We start from the raw sequence: 23698 nt of genomic DNA on the forward strand, positions 1-23698 counted from the left end.
TGTCCAGGCTACTTTTGAGTCCTGGACTGGATCCCATCCCCTCTCACATACTCAACAATTTCCCTCCTGCAATCATTGTGTCCTCAATTTCCCCCTCTGCTCTATTATTCCCAACAAGATATAAACAATCCATATCATTTCACAACTCCCAAAATATTCTCTCTTGGCATCATGTGCCCCTCTCCACATTTTAGAAGGTGGTAATTTGCAGGGAGTCAAGTGACCTGGTTCTGCCACCATCTCACCAATGACCTTAGGTGGTTGGCCTCTGCACATCTTTTTCTCATCTATAAAATGAAAAGGTGACACTAATCTCTAAGGTTCCTTCCCTGATTAACATTTGATATCTATGATGTATGACCTCACAACGTACATATCTGGCAAGGCACAGAGCTAGGCTGTTTAAGAGAGGTGTTGCACAGGGAGTACAGGGATGGGTAAACCACACACTCCTCTGCCTGAAGAACATGGGGCATGGGACAAGGACACAACTGACTCTTCTACAAGGGGTGTTAACAGTAAGTGCCTTAAAATAGGGATCAAGTTCAGTGCGGGGGAGATCAATGAGCTTCGGAAAACTGGGGGAGGTTTCCTGGAGGATAGGGTTTATGACAGGGCTTAAAGGATACTCAGAGGAACAGTATAAATTCAGAAATGGAGAAACTCTGGTAAGATTTAGCCTGATTTCTTTTTTTTTTTTTAAGATTTTATTTACTCATTTGAGACACAGAGATACAGAGAGAGAGAGAGAAAGCATGAGCAGGGAGAGAGGCAGAGGGAGAGGGAGAAGCAGGCTCCCCGCTGAGCCAGGAGCCTGATGCGGGACTCGATCCCAGGACCCCACTGGGATCACGACCTGAGCCGAAGGCAGACGCTTAACCATCTGAGCCACCCAGGTGCCCCTAGCTTGATTTCTTTGGAGGTAAAGGAAAGTAGTGGGAAAAAGACGAGGTTGTAAAAATAGCCGGGGGCCTTATTGTTGGAATCTTGAGGTCTGAATGAAAAACTCGTTTCTTTACATGCAGCATGGAAACTAATGCTGAAAAAACTAAAGATGATGGAAACACATATGTTTTTGAGTCCCACATCCAACATGAAATTGTGTAACTAAAGTTCCACTCTCTAATAGAGTGAATGGGGCTGAGATAAAGAGAAAATCATCTGATTAATTTGGTCAAAGCACATCTAGAAATTGTCCAAAGAGAATAAATAACCCCAAAGTACTATTGTGCCAAATATATATATTTTTTCTAACTGTAACTATACATTTAACTCTGGAAACTAGTCTCTCCATATCAGGAACATTCTGTTCCAAGTTACCACAGGAGAGTGCCTATTTATTTCATATTGGGACATGCAGTTATTTGGGTGGTTGCCAAGGCAAGTCTTGTCAGAGGAAGGGCAAATGTTAAATTGGTAGGACAAAATACTCAGTTCTAAGATCAAATATACATTCTCATTTAATTGCTAACACATTCTTGGTTACTTTGTATAAAGCTCAACATTAAACACTTCAACAGTGTTCAACAGCCTTCAACACTGGTACCAGTTGTGGGGTCCATCAAGCTGTTTGGGGAGCCTAAGAGTTTGAATTCCCATCGATCCCACCACCAATTCACAGGGTATCCTTAGGAAAGTAACTGCCTATCACTATTAGTTGGCAAATTGGAGGCCTAGATACTTTAACACCAGGTTCAAATCCTGGCCCTGCCACTGATGTAACTGTGGGCCTTAATTCTTTGGGCTTCCATTTCCTAATCTGCAGAATGGGGTAATAGGAGTTCTAGCCTCACAGGATTGTTGGGAAAACCAAATGTGTTCATCTATTTAGAATAATGCCTGGCATGTAGTAAGAGATTATAAACACTTGCTACTCTTATTTACCTCAGCTCACTATTTCAGCCTCTCTCTGAGGTTATCACTGCTTACTGATGATTTTAAATAACTCAAAGGACAGTGAAGCAGAACTTAGGATGCTCAGAAATGTGACCTTATACCTCCACTTCTTCTCCCAGACTCACTGCTGTGTGTCCTATGATCAGAGACCCCTGGGAAGAAAGAGAGAAGTTCTATCAGAATTCTTTCTTTGAGGTGGTCATAGTCATCCTCTGATACAGCATGTTTTTCAGGAAAACTCTTCCCCCCACCTACCACGTTATCCATTTCCATCTGCCTCCTTCAATTTCTTGGTAGTTCCTTTCCCCCTTTTCCTTTGGCTGGTTCATTGATACCAATTTTTCTTTTCTTTCTTACCTAGCCCATTTTTCAAGTGTGCTTATACATGTAAGGACAACAGGACAAATGTGCCAAAGGTCAAAGCCTGATAATTGGGTCAGAGTATCAGTTTCTCTGATAAGAGGTTGAGAGAAGCGGGCAGAGCCTCTTGGCTCACCAGTGGGAGAAAGTGCTTTGGGAACCACGTAGTGGGCTGGACTCACGAGATTTCTGTTAAGCAAATTTCCTGTGCAAAACATGGAGAACGTGCATTTTCTATTCCTGTGTGCCTTCCTCACACCTGATGTGAAGAAAGTTAAAAATTCAACTCAGGAGTGCCCTTAGGAGTGTTCTTAGGCATGTTGCAAAATTCAGTTTAGCTCAACATACTCTCAGATCTGATTCTCTCTGGAAAAGCTCTGTAAGGTCACACCTTACAAGAACCATAACCAAACAAGGACACGATTACCATGTAATCTCTCTGGAATAGCTGCAAATTCAAATAAAGTTCGTCTCCTCAAATGCTCACTTGCAACTGTCATACCATGTGTCCTAAATGTTTATTCGAAAAACACAAAGTGTTAAAATATAAGACAAGAAAGTACAGTATGCTGTTTCTGTCCATAGGTCATCCAGAATAAAGGTCAGGACTAACAACGCTCTGCTGGAATGTGGTTTGTTTTCAACACTTCACAGCAAAGTGAGAGTCTTCAAATAACACTAATAATTTGGTACGGAGATGGCCAAACCTCCTGGCCTTTATCGCCGAACACAATGTCCTAGTCTACTCTTATTCATTCCGTGACATATCTGCTTGAGGAATCTTGACATTTTCGTCACTTCTTTTCTCTATCTCCAGGTTGGTTGCCAACCCTTGCTAACACTGCAACAGGATGTAATCATTGACCAAAACTCACAGGACTCTGTGAACTGCTTCTGTTGCACCATGTTCTTTTCAGGAATTTGCCTTGGCAAAGTCCTTGCGTTTATTATATTACATTTGGGTGAGCAGAAGCCTTTCTTAAAAGATGTAATTCTGGCAAATTCTTACAACATCCAGAGTCAGGGGGTTAATCTTGATATATAAAGGATGTGACGATGATATTATTTCTAGTCAGATATTGCGCTTTCTAGTTCATAATTTACCTTCAGCTACATTTTGAGGTGATGCAGCATAACTATAACACAAGCATAAGGCCCAGGGGGGCCTCAGTGGCTCAGGTGGTCAAGCCTCTGACTCTTGGTTTCGGCTCTGGTCATGATCTCAGGGTTGTGAGATGGAGCCTCGCGTTGGGCTTGCGCTCAGTGTGGAGTTGGCTTGAGATTCTTTCCCTCTCCCTTTGCCCCTGCTCCCAGGGTCGTGCGCGTGTGTGTGTGCGCTCTCTCTCTCTCGAATAAATAAATAAAATCTTAAAAAAAAAAAAAAAAGACAAGCATAAGGCCCAGAGATAGCCAGATGGGTAAGAAAACTGAGAAGCCAAGGTTCAAACCCAGTTTTTCTAATCCTAGAGCCTATGTTCTTTCTGCAACACTCTACGAAGTGAAGTGGTATAAACAAGGAAAACAAGAAGAAAAAGAATCTTCAAACCTTAAATCATAGCACACTATCAGGCCTTTCTTTCTAAACTGGGACAGACACTCTCTCATTTGCCAAAGCATGCATTTTTGATAAAAATACATACATCTTTTATATCTTCTTTGCAAGTAACTCATTTGATACCAAACGTCATTCAGCTATTTAGATATGGAAACAAGAAAAGACTGATTGTCCTGCCTCCTCTTCTTCTTCCCTTCTCCAGCTGTAATGCATGTCTCTGTAGATACAGGCCTACTTGCTTTTCATGATATTATAGTATAAAGTAAAAAATAACAAAAACGAACAAGAAACATAAAAATGGGTGTGAGACAGTTAAATAGTGCCCATACCCCAGCAGTAAGTAGGCTATTTTTTAAAATGTAGTGTAGTTAAGGAGTACATGTTTATAATGTCATGTCCAGAAGTTAACTATAAAAGGCAGAGCTTCCAATTAATGTGAGAATCCAAGATGGCACTTAGCCTAATTAGTCAGTGAAACAAAAAATACACATTTGGCACAGGTATTGTGCTCAGGATGGTGAATACTGTGGTGCTCAAAACAGATACCACATACTGTGCCCTCCTCGAGTGTACAGTCTAGATGGGAAGTTTTTTGTCTTTCAACAAAACCCACCTAGGGCTTAATAAAACTCTTGTTATTGCAGAAATGCAAAGAAAATATTATGTAGCAGGCGACATCCAAAGCCCTATTTGCACAACTGGCTAACACTGGTCAATCTGATTACTACAAGGATTTCCCAAGTAGCATATAGGTAGAGAAATGGCTGCAGCAATAGAAATATAGCTGCTGAAGATTCTTTTTTTTTTTTGAAGATTCTACATTTTAAAGCTTGAACTTAGAGCAACTGCTCACAGTGACAAATAACCTCTGAGATTAGTTGCTATAACCAAAGGTCATCAGTCTCTAGCAGACTGGAGGGGGTCCCACATCATCCTGGATCACGACAAGAGGATGGATGATACAGACAGCCGCCATGATGAGAAAGGATCTAGATGAGCATGAGGCTCTCATAAATCATGTATTAGCCTCTTGATGACATTCTGCTGGAAGAGGGAAGGGTTAGCAGGGACTGAGTCATCACAAATTTAGGTGGAGAGTTGGTGGCTCCCTTTCTGAGGATGGGCTTGTGCTCAGTGTGGTCCCAAAACAAGCTCAAAGGGCAGATGTTAGTATTTAAAGATTGCGGAGTGAGACACAGGACATTTTGGACAAGGAAGATTCTGAGAATCATATGGAAAACAGTGCACAGCAAAGAGTTTAGAATCTCAGTCTAGCCCTGATTAAGTAGAAAGTCTATATATTTATCACCATGCAGTAAGTGGATCAATGATTCTATGTGCTTCCAGACATTCAAGTATCACATATAGGGCAGCCGTGGTGGGTTAGGCAAATACAAAGCACAGCAGCTGTGATTATGAGATTCCAGCACTTTTCCCTGCTCAGCCCAGGAGGACGCCATGGTCATTCTCATTACAGTGATGTAAGCAGCTGCAGCTGTGATCAGGTAGTATCCCAAACATAACCTTTTTGCAGCACTTGGACTAAGGCTCTTTCCAGACCTCTCTTATGAGTGGGGAAAGACCTATTAATTTGTTCCCTATCAAGATTCTCCCAGGATCCCGACTGAGTGAAGAGGAACTTTCAGGTAGCTGATTACATTTTAGTGCACATAGGAGGACTGACAGAATAGGTGGGCAAGAACTGATAGAACAGACATTTGCCTAGTCCCTTCTGGCTAAGGATTTTGTCCATCCCCTGTTGTGATAGAATTGGTCATTAATATCAGATTCACACCTGTCCTGCACGCTTGTAAGAACATTTTAAAATTTAATGTCCCTACCAGGCTATAAGATGCATGAAGTTAAGGACTATGACCCTCTTGTGCAAGACTGTATTCCCACAGCCCAGTGCGGGGTAGCTGCTTAACAGGTGTTTTCTGAGGAAGCAGTAAACTTGTGCCTATTAACTCTTTAGTAGGACAAATGCAGTAGTGTAGGTTCAGTTGCTCACAACTGCAATTGATTCTTATTCTATTTGTGGTAGTTACGTTCTGTAAAGTTGCTGGGAACACTAAGTCAATGAATCCTGAAACACTGTTCCAGGGAGAAATACAATATGAGGTTCTTTGAACCTCTGGGCCAAAACATTTTCATCAGCCAATCAATCCACAACTTTGTTTTCCGTATGTTCCTGTTTAAAGGTCCCTTATATGGTTGACTCACTAACACTGCACTCATGGCCAACGGCACTGTACAACTCATGCCTGAATGAAGCTTATCTAGCCCATTTATTTCTTCCATAAGGAACATCGCAGCCTTCTTGCTTTTGGGAATACTAGATAGCACTTTAGCGCTACACCAGGAACCATCTTAAACAGAGGAATCAACAAAGAACAAAAATGCAAAACACATGGCACCAAATGAACCAGAAACGGGAAACTTGTTTACAGCATGAGAGCTGAAACGAGAAGGCACCTTGTTCCACCTCAATTATTTTGCTGTCATGAGGAAGAAAACACAGAACCTCTTTGGTGTGATGGGGAAGAGTAATGAACCCAAGAGGCAGTTTACAGTTAGCATCTGGGTGCCTGGCAGTCCCCCCAAGCACGCGGGGCCTACTGAAGAACTACTTTCATCTGGGGATGATTACATAAAGAGAGGAGACATTAAGGAGAGGAGTGTGGTACTAAATAATCACCAAATTATAAAATGCTAGGTTTAGCAGGTATCCCTTGAACACTGAAAAAAGACAAATTTGGAACAAATGGAAGAGTATATCTCACAGAGTAAAAATAAAAAGTAACAGATGGCATAGGCTTGGAATAGCTTCAGAAGTTCAGGGACATTCACAGGTAAGCTATTAAGGAAAGGTAGGAAGTGTTAGGGAATTCTTAATAATGCACCACACTTGAATTTTTTGGACTCTGCTGAGGTGATGTGAAATGCGTGTGTCTGTCTCCTAGCCTGACAAGAGAGGCATTCTGACAACGGTGCCCAGGTTTGCGTAGTGGAGCTTTGCCTGAGACTAGCTCAGTGGGTAGGTAGTAAGCATCCACCAGTGCCCACTGTGTGTCTGTGCGCGGGGGGAGGGCAGCTGTCAGGAAACAGGAACAGCTCTGGCCACTTAGGCTTTCAGGCTCGTTCTATGGGTGACTCCATCTCTTCCATCACAGAAGACTGCACAAAACTTCCTCAGCAGCATTACCTCGTCACCTCAGAGCCTTCCCACAGGCTTCCACACCTTGTTGGCTTAGTCTAAGATTAGTTTCTACCTCCTGGTCTCATATTTGGTCTTCAATGAGGCAATTTGGGACCTGAAATCCAATCCTCACTTATATTCAACCTTCCTGGAAAAAGCAAATAATATATTAAGTGTTAATGTTGTGAAGCAAGACTGCTAACCAAAGATCATCTGGATGTCCATAAAAAAGTTATTATATAGGGATCCTCTTAACTCCTATGTCTTTCCTGCTCATACGACTTATCAAGTAGTTCCCCAATCCCGACTGATCAAGTGGTTCTCTTGCTTCAGCTCTTACTTCTTTGACACCATAAGCATAAACACACTATATTTTTTGTTTTAGCTATTATTTAAAAGTCTTGTGCATGTCAGGAGCTGTTCAAGGAGACATTAAGAATACTGTAATGAATGAAACAGAAAGGTCCATGTCCCTAGTTATTCATACATGCATATACGGATACGTCAACAATGTGGTATTTAAAGTGGTGTGGCACGGGCATGGACCAATCAGAAGAGTGCTGGCCGTAGGCTTGGAGCAGGGTTCTGGAAAGGTAGGTGGCATTGACCCTTTAGATTGTGTGGAGAACCAGGGAAACTGGGGGAAGGGTGGGGATAGTAAAGGGCATTTGGAAGGCTCAGGATAGCAGCTGTTCCTCATCTTGTATGGAAGTATTTCAGTACCTTTAACAATTGGTGTGGCTGAATATCAGCCCTGGGAATAAGTGCCATGGGAAAACTTAAATGGCACAACATGGCCAAAGTGTGAATGGAGTGCCTTGTCCCAGAAACATGAGAGAATACTTGTTTTAGAATGGAACTTCTTTGGCGGGGGGTGGGGGGGTGGGGGGGAGATGCAGTAAAGAGAGTGAAAAGGGAGTAGCAAGTGAATGAAGTACCTGAATATTTTTTTAAGTCTCCATAAGCAACAGCCTTTGTTTTTACAGCATTCTGTGAAAACAAAATACCCTTATTCTTACTGTTTACCTGAAGTGAGTCATGATCTCAAGGTCCTGATGTAAAGGATGAGGGTATGTAAACAACAGATGCTTTAGAGGGGAAAATAAAAATTAGTAACATCTGAATTTAATGTCTCTCTCATAATAACCCTCTCTCACTGTCTTAACGAGAGACCATGGTATGGAATGTAAGGTCCTCAGTAAATGACAAGAAGTAGAAGCAGCCAGAAGGCCCATCCATCCCGAGTAACATATGAGTTTCAGATTTGGTTGGCCTCTAGGCGGTGAAAAGTGGGTATTTCCCTTGCAACTGTATTTCTGAAGACAAAAAATTGCATGTTAGTCCTAATAGGCTGTGGTTTCTTACTTTTCATATTGAAGCACTTGGGTCCAATAAAAGTCATTTTTAAGTAATTTTTGAGAAAGTGACTTGTAAGGGAATCAAGAGTTTTAAGAAGTATGTCTGGGAGCTATGAGTGCCTATAGAGAAGAAAACATTTTAGGTCTTGTTTAGTGTCCTTAATATCATGATTTAAGGAAAAGGAGAGAAATAAGACATCTCCAAATCCTGTTTCCATGCTTATGAGAAGAGTTATATTGTTCAGAGTATGTGAATAGCATCTTCTTTCAATAGTTTGCCAAATACTTAACATAAGGTGTCTTAATTTGAGATTTATCTGGAGAGATGGTCCAGACCGTTAAATTGTTTCTCAGAGGCGTCCCTACCTATGAAAAGATTAAGAAACGCTGGCATAATGGAAACATTCATTCATCCATTCATTCATTCCACAAACATTTACGCACTGCCTCTTATATACCAGTTACTAGTCTAGGCACTGGGGATATAGCACAGAACGAATCCAGTGAGGTCCCTATTCTTAAGGAGTCTGTATTCTATTGAGAGGGCTGGGAGGGTTTATGGGAATCAGATACCAGGGTTTAGATACTGGTATTGTATAAGCAGGTAATCTGCCTCTCTGAGCCTCCATTTCTTCATCTGTGAAGTAGGAATAAGAGGGTAAGAATAAAAATGATTCAACTATCTAGCACAAAGGCATAAATTCAATAAATAATATTTGAACTCCTGTCACCAGGAGGAAGTAGGTAGAGGTCAGACAGCTATCAGCACCTCATTTTTATAGGTAAAAATGTTAAGTGTAAAGCGGTTACACACAGGTTAGGCAAGGGAGTGATCAACACGGCTATGCTCTGGGCTAGCTAGTTGATAGGTTGACTGGCTCTTGATTTTCTTCCTCCACATTCCTTTCCTTAACTAGGCCTCTGCTGGATTCAACAGCTTTAAAGAACCACTGAATTATTTATTTAAAACAGGGGTTGGCAAACTATGGCCCACTGCCTATTTTTATACGGCCCTCAAGCTAAGTGTAGCTTTTTATAGTTTTAAACGGTTGAAAACAAAGGAAATAGTGTTTTGTTATACTTGAAAAAATCATTTGAACTTTAAATTCCAGTCTCCATAAATAAAGTCTTACTGGAACACAGGCCCGCCCATTTGCTCAAGTACTATCTGTGGCTGTTTTCATGCTACAGCAGCAGAGCTGAATGGCTGTGACAGAAACCGTATGGCCTGAAAAGCCTAAAATATTTATGATCTGGCCCTTTACCAAAAAAGTTTGCCAACCCTGCTTTAAAATGTATTTTCTCTTGAAGGAGAGACATACCAAATACATCATACAACCTCTGAATTGGGGATGTGGCATAATTTAAAGAGCCAAGTGTAACTGATAAGTCCAGAAAGTGAGACAGTTTGATCACAGCAATTAGAATATTTAAATAAGACAATAGCTAGTATTTTTGAGACTTTCAGAAGTATGAAGTCATTTGGTCCTCGCAATAATTCTAAAAGGTAAGTACTCTTTACATATGAGAGAGCTGAAATTCAAAGAGGTTGGGAAACATGTCCAGGTCACATAGCTAGTAAACGGCTGAGCTGGGATTTGAATCGAAGCCTATGCTATGCTTTTATATACCAGACTAAAGCCATATAATGTAAGTAAGTAAGAAACTCTGTATAGGTAGATTTACCCAATCTTCTCTGCCTTTCCAAAACCTATTCCCTAAAATTACCTTGTGGCTAGTTTCTTTACTTCTCCAAGATTCTTCTTTTTCTTCCATTAAATGGGGAAAATACCTAGCTTGCACGTTTACTGTAAGAATTAGAGATAATATATTTACAATGCCTGGTGTCCTGAAATGATACCTCCTACTATTTCATTACTATTTGTAAGATGAGTGGGTGGCAAATCTTCTAAGGCAACTCTGGAAGTAGGGGGAGGTGGCAGCTATGAGAGAAGATCGTTAAATATGTTCCCTTGTCCCTGAAAGGCCCAGCAAGCAGTCCGAGGCTGCCAGTTGCCTAAATTAGGCAGCTTTTTCTCCTGGAGAGGGTTTCTGACCCACAGTGAAGGAAAGGTGCAAATAAAGGCTGCTGAAGTTGGGATGAGGGGCCAGTTCTTCACAGCTGATGGACAGTGCTTGCTTCTGTACAAAGTGTGGGCCCTACATGAGAATCAACATCAGCATGTGCAGAGGAAGCAGGTATCATGCTGGACAGGAAACGGGGAGGCAGCAGTTGGGAGGTTAAGAGAGAATAAGCAGTTGTAAGTTATACTCCAGAATTCTCTTTTGTGAGGAAGGAAACTGGGAAGATTGAGCCATAGGAAAGGACTACGCCACTACTTTGAACCCTGAGGTTGGTGACCAGGGGACACACTTGCTGCCAGATTAGACATTAGAGAAATGTGGCCGCAGGTGTTTCACCTGGTCACCAACCCAGGTGTTTCTCTGTCATTCAGGAACAAATGGCAATTCCTTTCTTAGTGTGGGCCAGGTACTGTGCCAAGTGTTGTGGTCATATTTTCTCAGGTGATTCTCACAACCATCCGATGAAGCAGATATTGCTAGCAACATTTTATAGATATGAAAACTAAGCCTTCGAAGCGCTAAGTGACTCCATTCCCAGAACAACACGACTAGTAAGTAAGCATCAGTCAGGATTTGAATCTAGTCTTTTGACATCTATTCCACGGCCCTTCCAATTACTCTTCAGTTGCTACCCATGGCTAGTGACTTATGTGGGTATCAATTCATTCAACAAATATTTATTGATACACTGTTCTCCTAATAAGTGCAACTTGGAGATGTGTCTTAGAAGGAGGACATACTGCAGTAAAGCCCAAACAACACAGGAGGGAGGGTGGAGGACAGTGGGAATGGGGAATGACTGATAACGGGTGTGGGGCTTCCATCTGGGGTGTTGAAAATGTTGTAAAAGTAAATAGTGGTGACAGCTGTACAACACCGAGCATACTAAAAACCACTGAACTATGCACTTTTAAATGGGTGAATTTTATGATATGTGAGTTACTTTTCAAACAAAGCTGCTAAAAAAAATAAAGAGAAAATTAAAAGATGAACATACCAAAAAAGGATATACTCCACAAAATTAGAATAGAAATAGGCATAGTCATGAGAGCTTTTATATCCAAAAAATATAATATAGGGTGGTATTATATTACAATTTGATTTTGGTACATGTCACAATAAATTATAAACATAAAAATAAACGAAAAATCCTAGATGCAGAGTGGTCTTACCCTGTGCAATGCATTCCACTACTGTGAACTAAAAAAAAATGGCACCCTTGCCTTTTTCTCACTTCCTGTGTAATTTTCATGGGAGTTATGTGAGGCTCCAAATTGAATTTTCTAGGACAGCATTTTCCATAGCAACAGGATGGATTCAACAAGGAAATGTTAGCAACTCGTAGTTTTGGTCTTGTACTAAGTGCTCTACAAAGAAAACAACTGTGCAGCATGTCTGGGCTTCACTTACCAAACTTTAAGTTGATTGATAACCTCTGCTGCTAACTCTTGAACTCTGGTCCTCCCTGGAACTTGGCTGAGCAAGTGCAACTTAGATAAAAAAAAAAAAAAAAGATAAATAATAAATTAAAAAAAGAAAACTTCTTTAGAGGACACAAGAGGGAATGTCAAAGCCAAGCAGCTGTGCAAACACAGTTAAACCAAAGAGCTCTAGCTATAGATGGCAGAAGGTCATCCTGAAACTAACTACAATCTACACGATCTGGCTAGGAGTCCAACCTGCCTTAACCTGCCTGAGCCTCTACTTCTTCATCTGTTTGGGAACCAATATCCCCCTTTATAGTAAGTATTAACACCTACTTTACTATTAAAAATGAAATTCTAGATAACATACCCACCTATAAACAATGTTTAAAAAAAATCAATGTTAGAATTTACAATAAGCATTTCAAAGTAAAAATGTCAGGTGTATCTAAACTAGAAGACATGATGAAATAGTCAAATGCTTAGGATACCTCCTTATAAAAAAATAAATTTAGATTTTAAAGAAGCAAAAGATGGGAGGCCATTCCATCCAAAGTTATAATAAAAACTGGTCTTATTTGTATTTAATAAGAGAAGTAGGGCTCACAATCCAAATCAAGTAACAGACTGCTAAGATGGAGAAAATCAGGTGGAATTAGGCCTTATCTGTAATGTGAAGCCAGAACAATTTTCTTATGCTGTGCTACAGGATGAGGCAATGAGGTATCACACAGGGCATATCTTCTATCTTGATAACCCACACGTATGGAGAGCCATGCATTCACTGAACTTAAAGATCTTACAGATGAGTTAAAGACACTGGATCAGAACCACAATAGAACAGAACACAGATTATTATTATGCTTCTATAGAGGATGTCATAAAAGAAAAATATTTTTAAAAACAGATCTTACAAAATTCAGTGACAGCCTCACATTTCATGTATCTTCACTACCTTAATAATTTGTGCAAGTATGGGGAAATAAGTTGAATTTGATACATACTATCTCTGTTAATAAATGAGTTCCTCTTATAACTCTCTCCTGGTATTTTCTCCCAGCACCCAATCAGAAAAAAACGCAAAAGAGTAAAAAAAACCCAGCTTACAAGTATGCTTGTTCATTTTTCAGAACTCCAAAACTTATTTTAGAAAACTAATAGGGAGAAGAGTTACTCAAAACTATTTTAAAGGACAAAACAAGTTTTAAAAATAGGTTTCACAGGTGAAAATTAAGATGTCTGCAGACTATTTCTCAGAACTATCAAGGAATATAATAGTGGTGGGGGGAAAATCTTTTTCTGCAAAAAAGCTGTGTCGAGATTCAGGAAGAATCTCATGTTATCATTAGTTACAGATGATAAATGTGCAAAAGAACAGTAATGCACAAGTTGAGCCTAATGATCCTAATATCCTTTTACTGGACTACAACCTAGCATGACAGCCTTTAAAAAAAAAATTGTATTTATCTTGTGTTGATTTCTTAGCATATTACATAACTGTTTATAAAAACCTTAGCCATGGGGCACCTGGGTGGCTCAGTTGGTTAAGCAACTGCCTTCGGCTCAGGTCATGATTCTGGAGTCCCAGGATTGAGTCCCGCATCAGGCTCCCGGCTTAGCAGGGAGTCTGCTTCTCCCTCTGACCCTCCTCCCTCTCATGTGCTCTCTCTCTCTCATTCTCTCTCTCAAATAAATAAATAAAATCTTTAAAAAAAAAAAAAAAACCTGAGCCATTTCCCCTAAAGAGAAACATCATTAATTTTATAAGGATTTTTGAGAAAATACAATTTAATATTAAATAACCTTTTAAATAAGCAACTTATATTGATGTTTTATATTATTTTTATAAGAGTGTAAGCTTTGAAGTCAGACTTGGATTTGAATCCTGATTCTATCACTCAATATATAACACATATAAAGTGCTTACAGCAAAGTTGAAGGCACGTAGTAAGTCCTTAAATGTTAGCATTATTTCTAATCAAAGCAATGGTAGCTGACTTTTATAAACACTTACTATGCATGCTTTATGAGTATTATTGCATTTATTTCTCTTATATTCAATGAGATTACCTCTGTTTAACACATGAAAACCCTGAGGTTCAGAAAAGGCTGAGAAACGTGCCCAAGGTCTGAACCCAGGTGTGTCAGGAGCCAAAGCAAGACTATAGCCACAAACTGACCGTCATTAAAACTTCTTGTGTGTGTGGAAGGGGGGGAATCTGAGTGTGTGGGTGTGTGGGTGTGTTCGGTGGGGGATCCATCAGCGTTCTATGAGAATTAGACATTTTTCATACTGATGAAAAATTTAAGAAGTTAATATTCATGTCCTGAAGATTAATTTATTAATATAACTGCCTTAAAACCAAATTTTTCCAGGACATTTCAGTGCCCAGCTTTGCAACTGTGTTTACTTGCACAGTAGAGCTGGGTTCTGCTTTAGTTGTGGGAGGCTTGAGGAGAACAGAGACTGACTGAATAGGGAAATGATTCAGTCAAGATAGATGAAGACCAAATAACATCACTGTGTACTAAACAAATGACAGTGAAGAGTCTGAACCAAGAAACGCAGTGGGAGAACTGAGTCACCATGTGGCGCACACAGCACCTGCCAGGTGTATGCGGAACTCAAAAGAACCTGTGAGACAGCACTCCGTATGGTTATCATCTTACAAGTGACAGCTTTGTTTTGGTGAAACGTCATCATCCATCATATTTCACTAATGTTATTTTAAATTTTATTGGTTTTATAGTTTTGCTCGTATCTATAAACTTCTTTGGGTTTTATACTTGTGTAAGAGCTATAAGCATAAAGCATTATATGTAGCTTTATGTTTATATATACTTAGGTAACAAAATAAATAATGTAAAAACTGAGGAACTCAGAGAGCCTTTCCTTTTTAAAGGGGACGTGCATTATTCAAGTTTGAGAAACATGGCTCAATACTGTACTGCTGGTGTGCGTGGGAGTCAGCAGGTCACTTAACCTCTCTATCACCATCTACCTCATAGGATTTGTGGGATTAAGTGAGATAATGAATATGAGTGACTGGACCACAGAAGGGATTATGACAGTTGTGTCTCCTTTTCTTGAAACAGGTAAAATATGAAAGCTGAATATAGTCTAGGCTCTTTTACTTGTGGTCTTGGGGTATCAGGAGTATTGATAATCACCCAAAGTTGTTAGAAACTAGGAATCCCAGGCTCCACCCCAGAGCTCCTATATCAGAATCTGCATTTTAATAATACTGCCAGCTAATTTAATATATGCACATTAAAGTTTGAGAAGCACTCGTCTAGGTCCCCATAGAGAAGGCTGACAGTAAAATTTACTGCATTTTGTACCACTAACGGAGGTTAATCTCAATGATTAGAGAAAAGCCAGGTGTAAATGACCAGAACAGACTGTCCTACCCTGGGATTCAATACAAACATTACCATTTTACTACTCGTTCTTCACAGGCTATATTTGCACAGAGTGGGATCCTCTTTAAATGGAATTTAACTTCTAATTCAGAAAGACTAAAATAAATTTTTAAATGCAAAATATTCATAAAAGCATTCTGAATAAACAAATTTTAAGATGTCAATAAAACTTTTAAATCTCCTGTGCCCAACAGCAATTAAAATCATTTATGTATGTTAAGCTCATAATTAAATATTTCGGTCTACCAGATACTGGTCTGACAAAGTGCTGGCTCAGTTTATAATGACTGTGTGCTTACACTAGCAAAACACATTGCAAAAAAAAAAAAAGTATGACTGTGTATATAAAACGTATTAATATTAACCGTTCAACAAAAATATTAGGTCACACTCAGCAGTTATGATTTTGTTAGTGTAATTCACCTAGAGAATATCTATGTTTTTCTCCTTGAACTCAGTGGCCCTACACATCCACTTAAAAAGATTACTTACTTCACTTAAAAAGATTAGATACCATTCCTGGAAGCAAAGAAAACAAAATTAACAACTAATGTCCAAGAGAGCCACTAATATATAAAATGACCTTGATGTCATCTGCGTAAGGGCTTTTTTGATAGAATCCAAGCTTGAACTATGTTATTTATTGCTCTATGTTCTCTACATATGGGCCATAGAAACCACATTCGAAGAATGTAATGCAAAGTAGGTTACCATGTGCGTGTATACACATATATATGCATGTACACAGTTTAAAGGTACATATGCATGTGTGTGTATATATATGCTTATGTATATATGGTTTGGCCTACTAGGCAATTCTTATACTCTCTGCGCTTCTGATATGACCTAGTCAAAGGTAGAGTGCTCCTTTAATCCTTCATGGTTTCAGGCAATCCTGAATCATATACCATGAGGTATGTTAGTGCCAGCATAGGTAAAATACTCTACTGTGTGTTGACTAGTGACTGTAACTTAATAAGAGAACAACAATTTGAAACTCACTGGTCAACTCCAATTTTAGAGGTATATATGCTATTTTGCAGTCCTTTGCGCCCTTAATACAATCAATCCACTGTTCTTAGAACCATAATAATCCTCCTCTTTCTAGTACTTCAAATTCTAATAATTTCTAGTCATATATTAATCAATATAAACTCTATATATACATACACAGACAATCAAGGGATACACAAAGAGTGATTTTTAGCTTATACGGAAACTACATTTTATCACTTTCCTATTAGCAATTGCAAAGAGAAGAAACCATTACCGACAGTTGGAATTCACTGAATGATATCTCAGCTAACCGAAAACAGGAAGAAATAGGCAAGCCATGTTTTTCTACTAGAGTGGTTATACGTATCCCTCTCTAGAAATGCAACATATTTTAATCCTTCCAGATTTAAGATATTTGATAAAAAATCTATACCCATCTTTCCTGTCAAAAATACTCTAAAAATCCTGTTCTTTAGTCTCAAACTAATTGAATCTCTTTGAAAAAATAAACATAATAGAGTACTAGCCAATGAAATAAGATGTATATTAAGGAAAAGAGAACCTTAAACCACTTGGTCTCTAAGCCTTAAGAGAGTCTTTAATAAAGACAGTTTTTTCCAAGAGGTTTTTTTCTGCTTTCAAGAAACTTGGATATAGATGAGTTAAGAAGAACCAAGTATATGCTGAAGATATGTACTTGTTTAAGAAAATCCTATTACGCCTTGCATGAATTAATGAATTCACTTAATGTTTTGTACGTTGTTTCTTCCTCAATTCAACTAGCATTTGGCATGACCAAAGTTTAATTAAATTAAGGATTTGGTGGTGCTTTGAATTAACATCAGATGCTAGTACTCATCTCCACCCAGTCATCCTTTTATCCTCTAATGTGTCTCTGAAAATGGCATGTGTTCTCCAGGCAACCCAACCTTTGACAAAGGCAGATATATAGAACATTACATAATCATTTCACTATCAAGGTCACTATGTTCCTTTGGTAGGATTTCATACATTGAAACAACTTCATTACACAACACTTAAGACAGCTATGAAAGCATGAACTTGGTCCCATACCAAATTTAGTTTCACTGAGAAGTGCAGCCCTTATCTTTAGTCACCATTAAATTATGAAATGCGGTTGGTCTGTATATAGTTCCATACTACCTTTATACCCTAAGACATCAATTGAGTGAGAATCTCACTATATATAGAATCCTGCCTGTGTTACTAGACATTAATATACTCGTATGCATATTCTTCCAAAATCACTGCCTATAAGAAATTCTACACATCAATTTTCTTCCTTTCAAATGGCAAAGTAGCTTGCAGCCTCTATTATCTATAGAGGAAATGATTCAGGCCGAATGCCAATTTGAGATAGCCAAGTCCACTTTCAAAAAAGAAAAGCTGGCATATTTTTATAACTGCTCCTAGTGCAAAGATGCCTCAAATATGATCTAACAATAGACTGGAGAAGATGAAGCTCATTTTTCAGATTTTTAAAGTTCAAGGCTTAAGGGATTGAAAGTAGTGCTGTTTGAGAGGAAGCTTACTAGTAGACATCTGACTGGCTGTCTGGATCTGATGACCTAGGGAACGTAACAGGAAACCCTTACCCAATAAGCATATACAAGGAGCAAGTGGCTTTGATTTCTGACACAGAGCAAATGTGTCCATTTCATGCAAAAAGATATGAGCGCTTATTGAAGGAATGTAAAGCCCCTTCTTGTTTGTAGGGGAAAATAGAGGATGGGGCTAATACAACTATAGGGGGACTTCTCTGTCATAAAAGAAGTATGTTTCCTTTATCCACTGAAGGCTTAATTTGGGCACAGAAGAATAGGACCTTTGGAAGCACTGATCCTTAACACAGAACAGAAGAGTTCTACTTTTTCTTCTCTGAACTGCCAATGTACATGATGGAGTGAGGGAGATGGGGGGGTGGGTGGGTGTAGGAATCAAAAGGAATATGAAGACAGCCAGATGGAAATGATACTGGTTTGACCTCAATTCAAGAAGAAATGTTTAAAATGGCTAACAGATGCCTCTTGTTAAAGTGTAGCACTGGGGGAGGAGGAGGCTAGAAGGAATTCTGGACAAAGTAGGAAGGAGGTCTTCAGGGTTGGGATTTTTTAGTAACAGCTCTTGTTGTAAGACAAGAAAAGTCACTCAAAAGGTGCCAAGGACAAAAGGAGTGCTTGGCAGTACCCCCAAGTACATTTATTATCATTTAAAAACTAACTGAAGTGACACCTACACAAACTCCCCTAGCATTTTGCATCCGAAGACATCACAAGCCCTTTCTAAATGTTAGCCTTATGATACCTCTGTGAGGTCGGTATCATAATCCTAATTTTTATTCACAAGTGAGCTAAGGCACAAATAGAGCCTGAGTGGCAAGAGCAGTCTGGAATTTTGTTCACTGCAACGCACTTCCTCCATTTTGACATAGGCAACTCAAGAGACACTGTGAGGAGATGTCCTTAGAGGGAGTAGCTGTAAAGCCCAACAAAATCACAACTCTGGGCAGACAGCACCCTCTCTAAAGGCTCACTGATGGGAGTCTAGGAGAATGCCTTTCACGTAAGAGTACTAATGAGTGCAGCCTTTTAGAAAAAGGACACCAAATCACCCATGACTACAGGAAAAAGGCGGAAGATACAGTCTTCCCGTTTTCCCCCACTGTTGACACCAGAACAGTGACAATCTTAACAAATCATATAATCCAAAATCTTAATCTTCGCTGGTGCAGTAAGATTTTAAGACCTATATTTTGCTAATGATTTCAATGTTTTGATCAGATACATTTCCACATCCTTGATCCCAGACAATTCTATTTTACCATAACCAAATTATCCGTATAAAATGTAATGCCAGGATCTGAAGCAAACAATGCATATGGTCAGCATACATTGGTTCTATATATTTTGAGAAACACTTAAGTACACAGAGGAAGCGTACAATGTTAAAGAGATGGCGTGAACAATATTGGTGGCTTCTCTAATGGAAAATCCAGTGTCCTTTCAGGAAAAAACTGAAGATACTCAAAAGTTGCTCCCCAATTTCTATTAACAACCCTCTAAAAATGAACATTTTCATTTGATACAAATATACAAATTTAAAATAAGTGTGCGGTTCAGAATGGCCTACTATTGTCAGATTGCTTATGTGCCAGAAAATATACAGTCAATAAAAAAATACCAGAGAGGTGGGGACAAAAGGCTCTCTGGATCTGAACAGCAAAAATGAATTTCACTTCAATAGGTAGCGATCCGTGGAGAAAGTGACGTCCTTGGAAACCAGTAGCACTAAAAGACGGCAGGTCACAAATCTGGTGACGGGGGGTAAGATGGATAGTAAGGCCCATTTTCCTGTGGAAGAAAAAAAAAGACAAGAACATTAAGTAATAAAACCAATTTAAATGGGAATGTGAAAGAAAAAGATTTATAGTCAATGATATCGTGTATGTAAAATGTCTAGCACATGCCCGACCCTGAGCAAGCCACTTGGCCATCAAAACAGTTCCACTGCAGTCAGCCAGAGCTGGTGTAGGGTAGGCATAGGTAATCAGGATGATAATATTTTTAAATAACATTATTACTTCCTGAATATTCTATACGCCAGACACTTTATAACAGCACTTTTCTTTCATTATCCCTTTATGTAACACCATGAGGTAGGTCACAACTTTTTGCAGAAAAAGAAACTGAGGATCGATCACACAGCTTGCATAACTCAACCTAAGTTCACCTAGTAGTAACCAGAAGAGCCTGAATTGAAATCCTCGTGTATTCAAACCTAATGCCCAGATTATTTTGTTAGACTGGGTTGTCTTACTGTGTATTGAACCTTAATACACAATGATGGAACAGAAGAGTATGTGTGAATTTTCTGACTTCATTTTGGCTAACTTTATCTTAATAAAAATGAAGACAGCTAACTTTATGGTCGATGGATCTTTGATTACATTTATGGGACTTAGGATTCATTTCTCATTTTTAAGGAAAGTATTTGACAAATAACTTGTTTTTCAGTAAACCATAAACAGAAATGCTTAGCATTAATGTAGATAACAGAAATGGAGAATGAGACAGAGATGAAAATAGCATTGCTTTACGGTATATTTACACTATTGCTTATGACGGATCATTAAATCTAACTGGTTTTGAACACAGTAGGTGGTTAAATGTTATCTGAGTAACTAAGGGTATCAAAAACTTTTTTGGGGGGAAAGGGTGAGCAAGAGCGTGAGTGGGGTGGGGTGGGGGTAGGTAGGGAGGGAGAGAGAGAATCTTAAGCAGGCTCCACAACCAGTGTGGAGCCCAACTTGGGGCCGATCTAAAGACCCTGTAATTATGACTTGAGCTGAAATAGAGTTCTACGTTTAACTGATTGAGCCCCCCAGGCACCCCTAAAAGCTCTGACATTTTTCAGAGCAGATGCTCTGAAAAGAACTGATCCTGGGACTATCGCCAGGAAAATAAGAGAAGATCTAGGAAAATTTACTTTCTGATTATAAATCTGACCAGGCATTAAGAAGATTTTAAAAAATTAGGTAGAAACAAATCCTAGGATTGGCTGCATTTCAGGATACTTGAAAAAAATTAATGAAAACCTTTTTTTTTTTATATTTTAGAATTTCCTATCAAGATCTGTTATACTAACCACTCCTATATCCTCAATATGCATGGAAACTATGCTTAAGAAACATGCCTGAAGAGTTAACTCTATTTTGAAGTTCACTTGAAAAAAAATGGTTCAATATCCATCTTTAAGATTTCTCCATTCCATTCTACTACCATATTTTTTTAGGTTTTCTGATCTACATTAAATTGTGATAAAGTATGAAGGGCAAATCTAATTCTTAATGCTATGAAATAAAGCTTTTTATATTAGTCTCACACTGTGCAAAAGACTGCCAAGCAATCTATTTTCTCTATTTCTGGAAACAATCTCAGAACTTTGAAGAACTGTTGCCAGGTAAATTTGTATACTCTCTTCTTTGACTATATTTTATATCTGTAAGAATGCTCACTAGCAGCCTTTCTGAAATGGTCTCCATAACATTTTGATATAGAGAGATAAAAATTATCTTCTAATTACCTTCAAAGGTTCTTTTCATTCCCATAAAACTTATGTCACTGTTCTAAGTCACACAAGACCCAGAAAATAGCCCACTGAAACCAGCCAACAATGACACATCATGCCCTGTCATACCTACTATGTGCAAGGCACAACTGAACAGGACAATAAATTAACCAATTCCATACTCATTTCCTTTTCTCTGATTATACTTTTCATTTTCCTAGCAAAGGCAAATATTTCCTTACAAGATAATATCCAACCACCAACGGGATCTCCACCTCAATCCTAGTGTGTCACAAACTGAACATACCACCTGTCTCCTCTCCCACGCCCTCAACACCCTCACCCCCAAGGCTCTTCCTCCAAACTGCCTCTCTGGGGTGGCAGCAATACCACCCACCAAGTCCCCTACAGCAGAAACTTTGGTAGTCACCTTAGACATCCTTCCTCTTTCATCTCCTCTAATGGTTTACTCAGTCATCAAATGCTGTGGATTTTTTTTCCTAAAATGTCTACTTCTCAATCTATGATCTTCAAGTCATTGCCATTATCACTACTGCTGCCCTAGCTCTGGTCTCATTTCTCCTCCGACTTTCTGATAGCCTCTTACTTGCCTACCTGCCTAGACTGTTAACTTCCCTAGTCACTTTCTGCGCTGTTTCTTTTGCCATCATTCTAAACAGCAATATAATGGTAGGTCTCCCTTGCGGAATATTCCCCACTGACCACAAAGCCAAAGTGCTGCAAGTAACATGTAAGGCTCTAAGTATCTAGTGACCTGCCCTCTGCCGGCCCTTTCCACATCATCTCCTGACACCTTCTTTTGTTTCTTCCCGGTTTTTATTTCTCTCTTTGGCCTTTAAATACAGACTGCCTAATATCTCAATTTTAGAAAGCTCTAGTACGGGCACAGAGAGATGATGCAATCACCCAAGAGTTAGATGTATAGGTTTGGTTTGTTTTTTAGAGATTTTACTTTATTTGAGAGAGTGCACGTGCACGCACAAGGCGGGGAGAGGCAAAGGGAGGGGCAAAGGGAGAGGGAGAAGCAGGCTCTTCCCTGAGCAGAGAGGTCAACACAGGGCTGGATCCCAGGACCCTGAGATCACAAACTAAGCCCAAGGCAGAGGCTTAACTGACTGAGCCACCCAGGTGCCTCGAGATTATAGGTTATTTTATTAAACTTTGGTTAATCAAAAAAATAAATAAATAAATAAATAAATAAACTTTGGTTAATCACATCACTTGACATACAAAATATAAGAAAAATATAAGAAAAAATTAAACAAGCAAACAAACAAAACAAAGTTTGAGTGTGGTGTTGATACTTAATGAAAGTTGGCTTTATAGGCCCTTAAGTACATAGAAAATGTGCTGGCTTAAAAACCAGCCATTTGGGTTTTCTAACCAATGCAACCCAACTTGTATATTATACCCTAGAAAATAAATTATAAATCCAGACACTAGCTTTGAATTGTCATTCCAAATTTTTGATCACAAAATATCTTTTAGTGTCTTTCATTTCCTGCTATCCATTTTTTTTAATTATTAAGAAGAGAGATGTATACTTCAAAAGAGTAACAGTAAGGTCATTTTCTACTCCAGCAATCTACAATAAACACAAACTGATGTTCTTCCCCACCCCCCAATATATTCAATAATCTTTGTATCTATGATCCAGCTGCTTCAATTACAAATCCTCTCTGTTCTAAAGCCAAGCGTGAAATTTTATTAGCCATTAGAACACATTAAATACTTTGCTCTTCACATAAAGGAAGACAGAAATTATTGCTGAAGTTAAAGAAATGGTAGAGAGAAAAATGTCTTGCAGAATATTTATTTTAGTGTATACATGTTGTACAATAATTAGGAAAAACAATTCATTTCAAACTGAATATAACCTTCAAATATATTCCCTGATTCATGCATAAAGATACGTAATTAGCAACAGTTAAATAAGGAAACTGATGATCTTTTGGCCATGCCTGTTACTTTTTTTTTTTAACTACTAAAGTGGTAGCATGCATAAACATGGGGGATGGAGCTTTAATGAAATTCAAGAGTAGCTCTTTATCAGTGTTTTAAGTAATATATTCATAAATGCATCTATATACTGGTTGATACTCTTAAAAACATTATATAAACTTTTAGCAAAATGAAACCTTTAGTAGGGTAAAGGCTACTAAGATAGCCCACCATTTTGAATCAATGCTGAAAATGTCACACACCAACAGATTCTTCTGACTACTTATGTAGATAAAGTTAATTAATCTTAAGAAAATTAGGCAGAGGCGGTAAAAAATGGGACAATATAAGC

The 23698-nt window shown here is 38.8% G+C and overlaps 1 protein-coding gene across 6 annotated transcripts in view; it reads right to left on the bottom strand.

The window, feature by feature from the left end:
• Positions 1 to 2004: 2004 nt before the first annotated feature.
• Positions 2005 to 23698, bottom strand: part of GDAP2 (ganglioside induced differentiation associated protein 2) — a 79867-nt gene continuing 58173 nt past the window's right edge. For 4 of the 6 annotated variants that reach the window (XR_003525300.1, XM_027626001.1, XM_027625868.1 and 1 more), the window contains one exon: positions 11950 to 19667. Coding sequence is in view for 3 of the 6 variants with exons in the window: in XM_027626001.1 (XP_027481802.1) it covers positions 19620 to 19667 (48 nt within the window). In the remaining 3 variants the exon portion in view is untranslated. The other 2 variants (XR_003525285.2, XR_003525280.2) reach the window with 2 other exon arrangements.

This window comes from Zalophus californianus, chromosome 4 (genome assembly GCF_009762305.2).
Source record: "Zalophus californianus isolate mZalCal1 chromosome 4, mZalCal1.pri.v2, whole genome shotgun sequence".
NCBI classification, from domain to species: Eukaryota; Metazoa; Chordata; class Mammalia; order Carnivora; family Otariidae; genus Zalophus; species Zalophus californianus.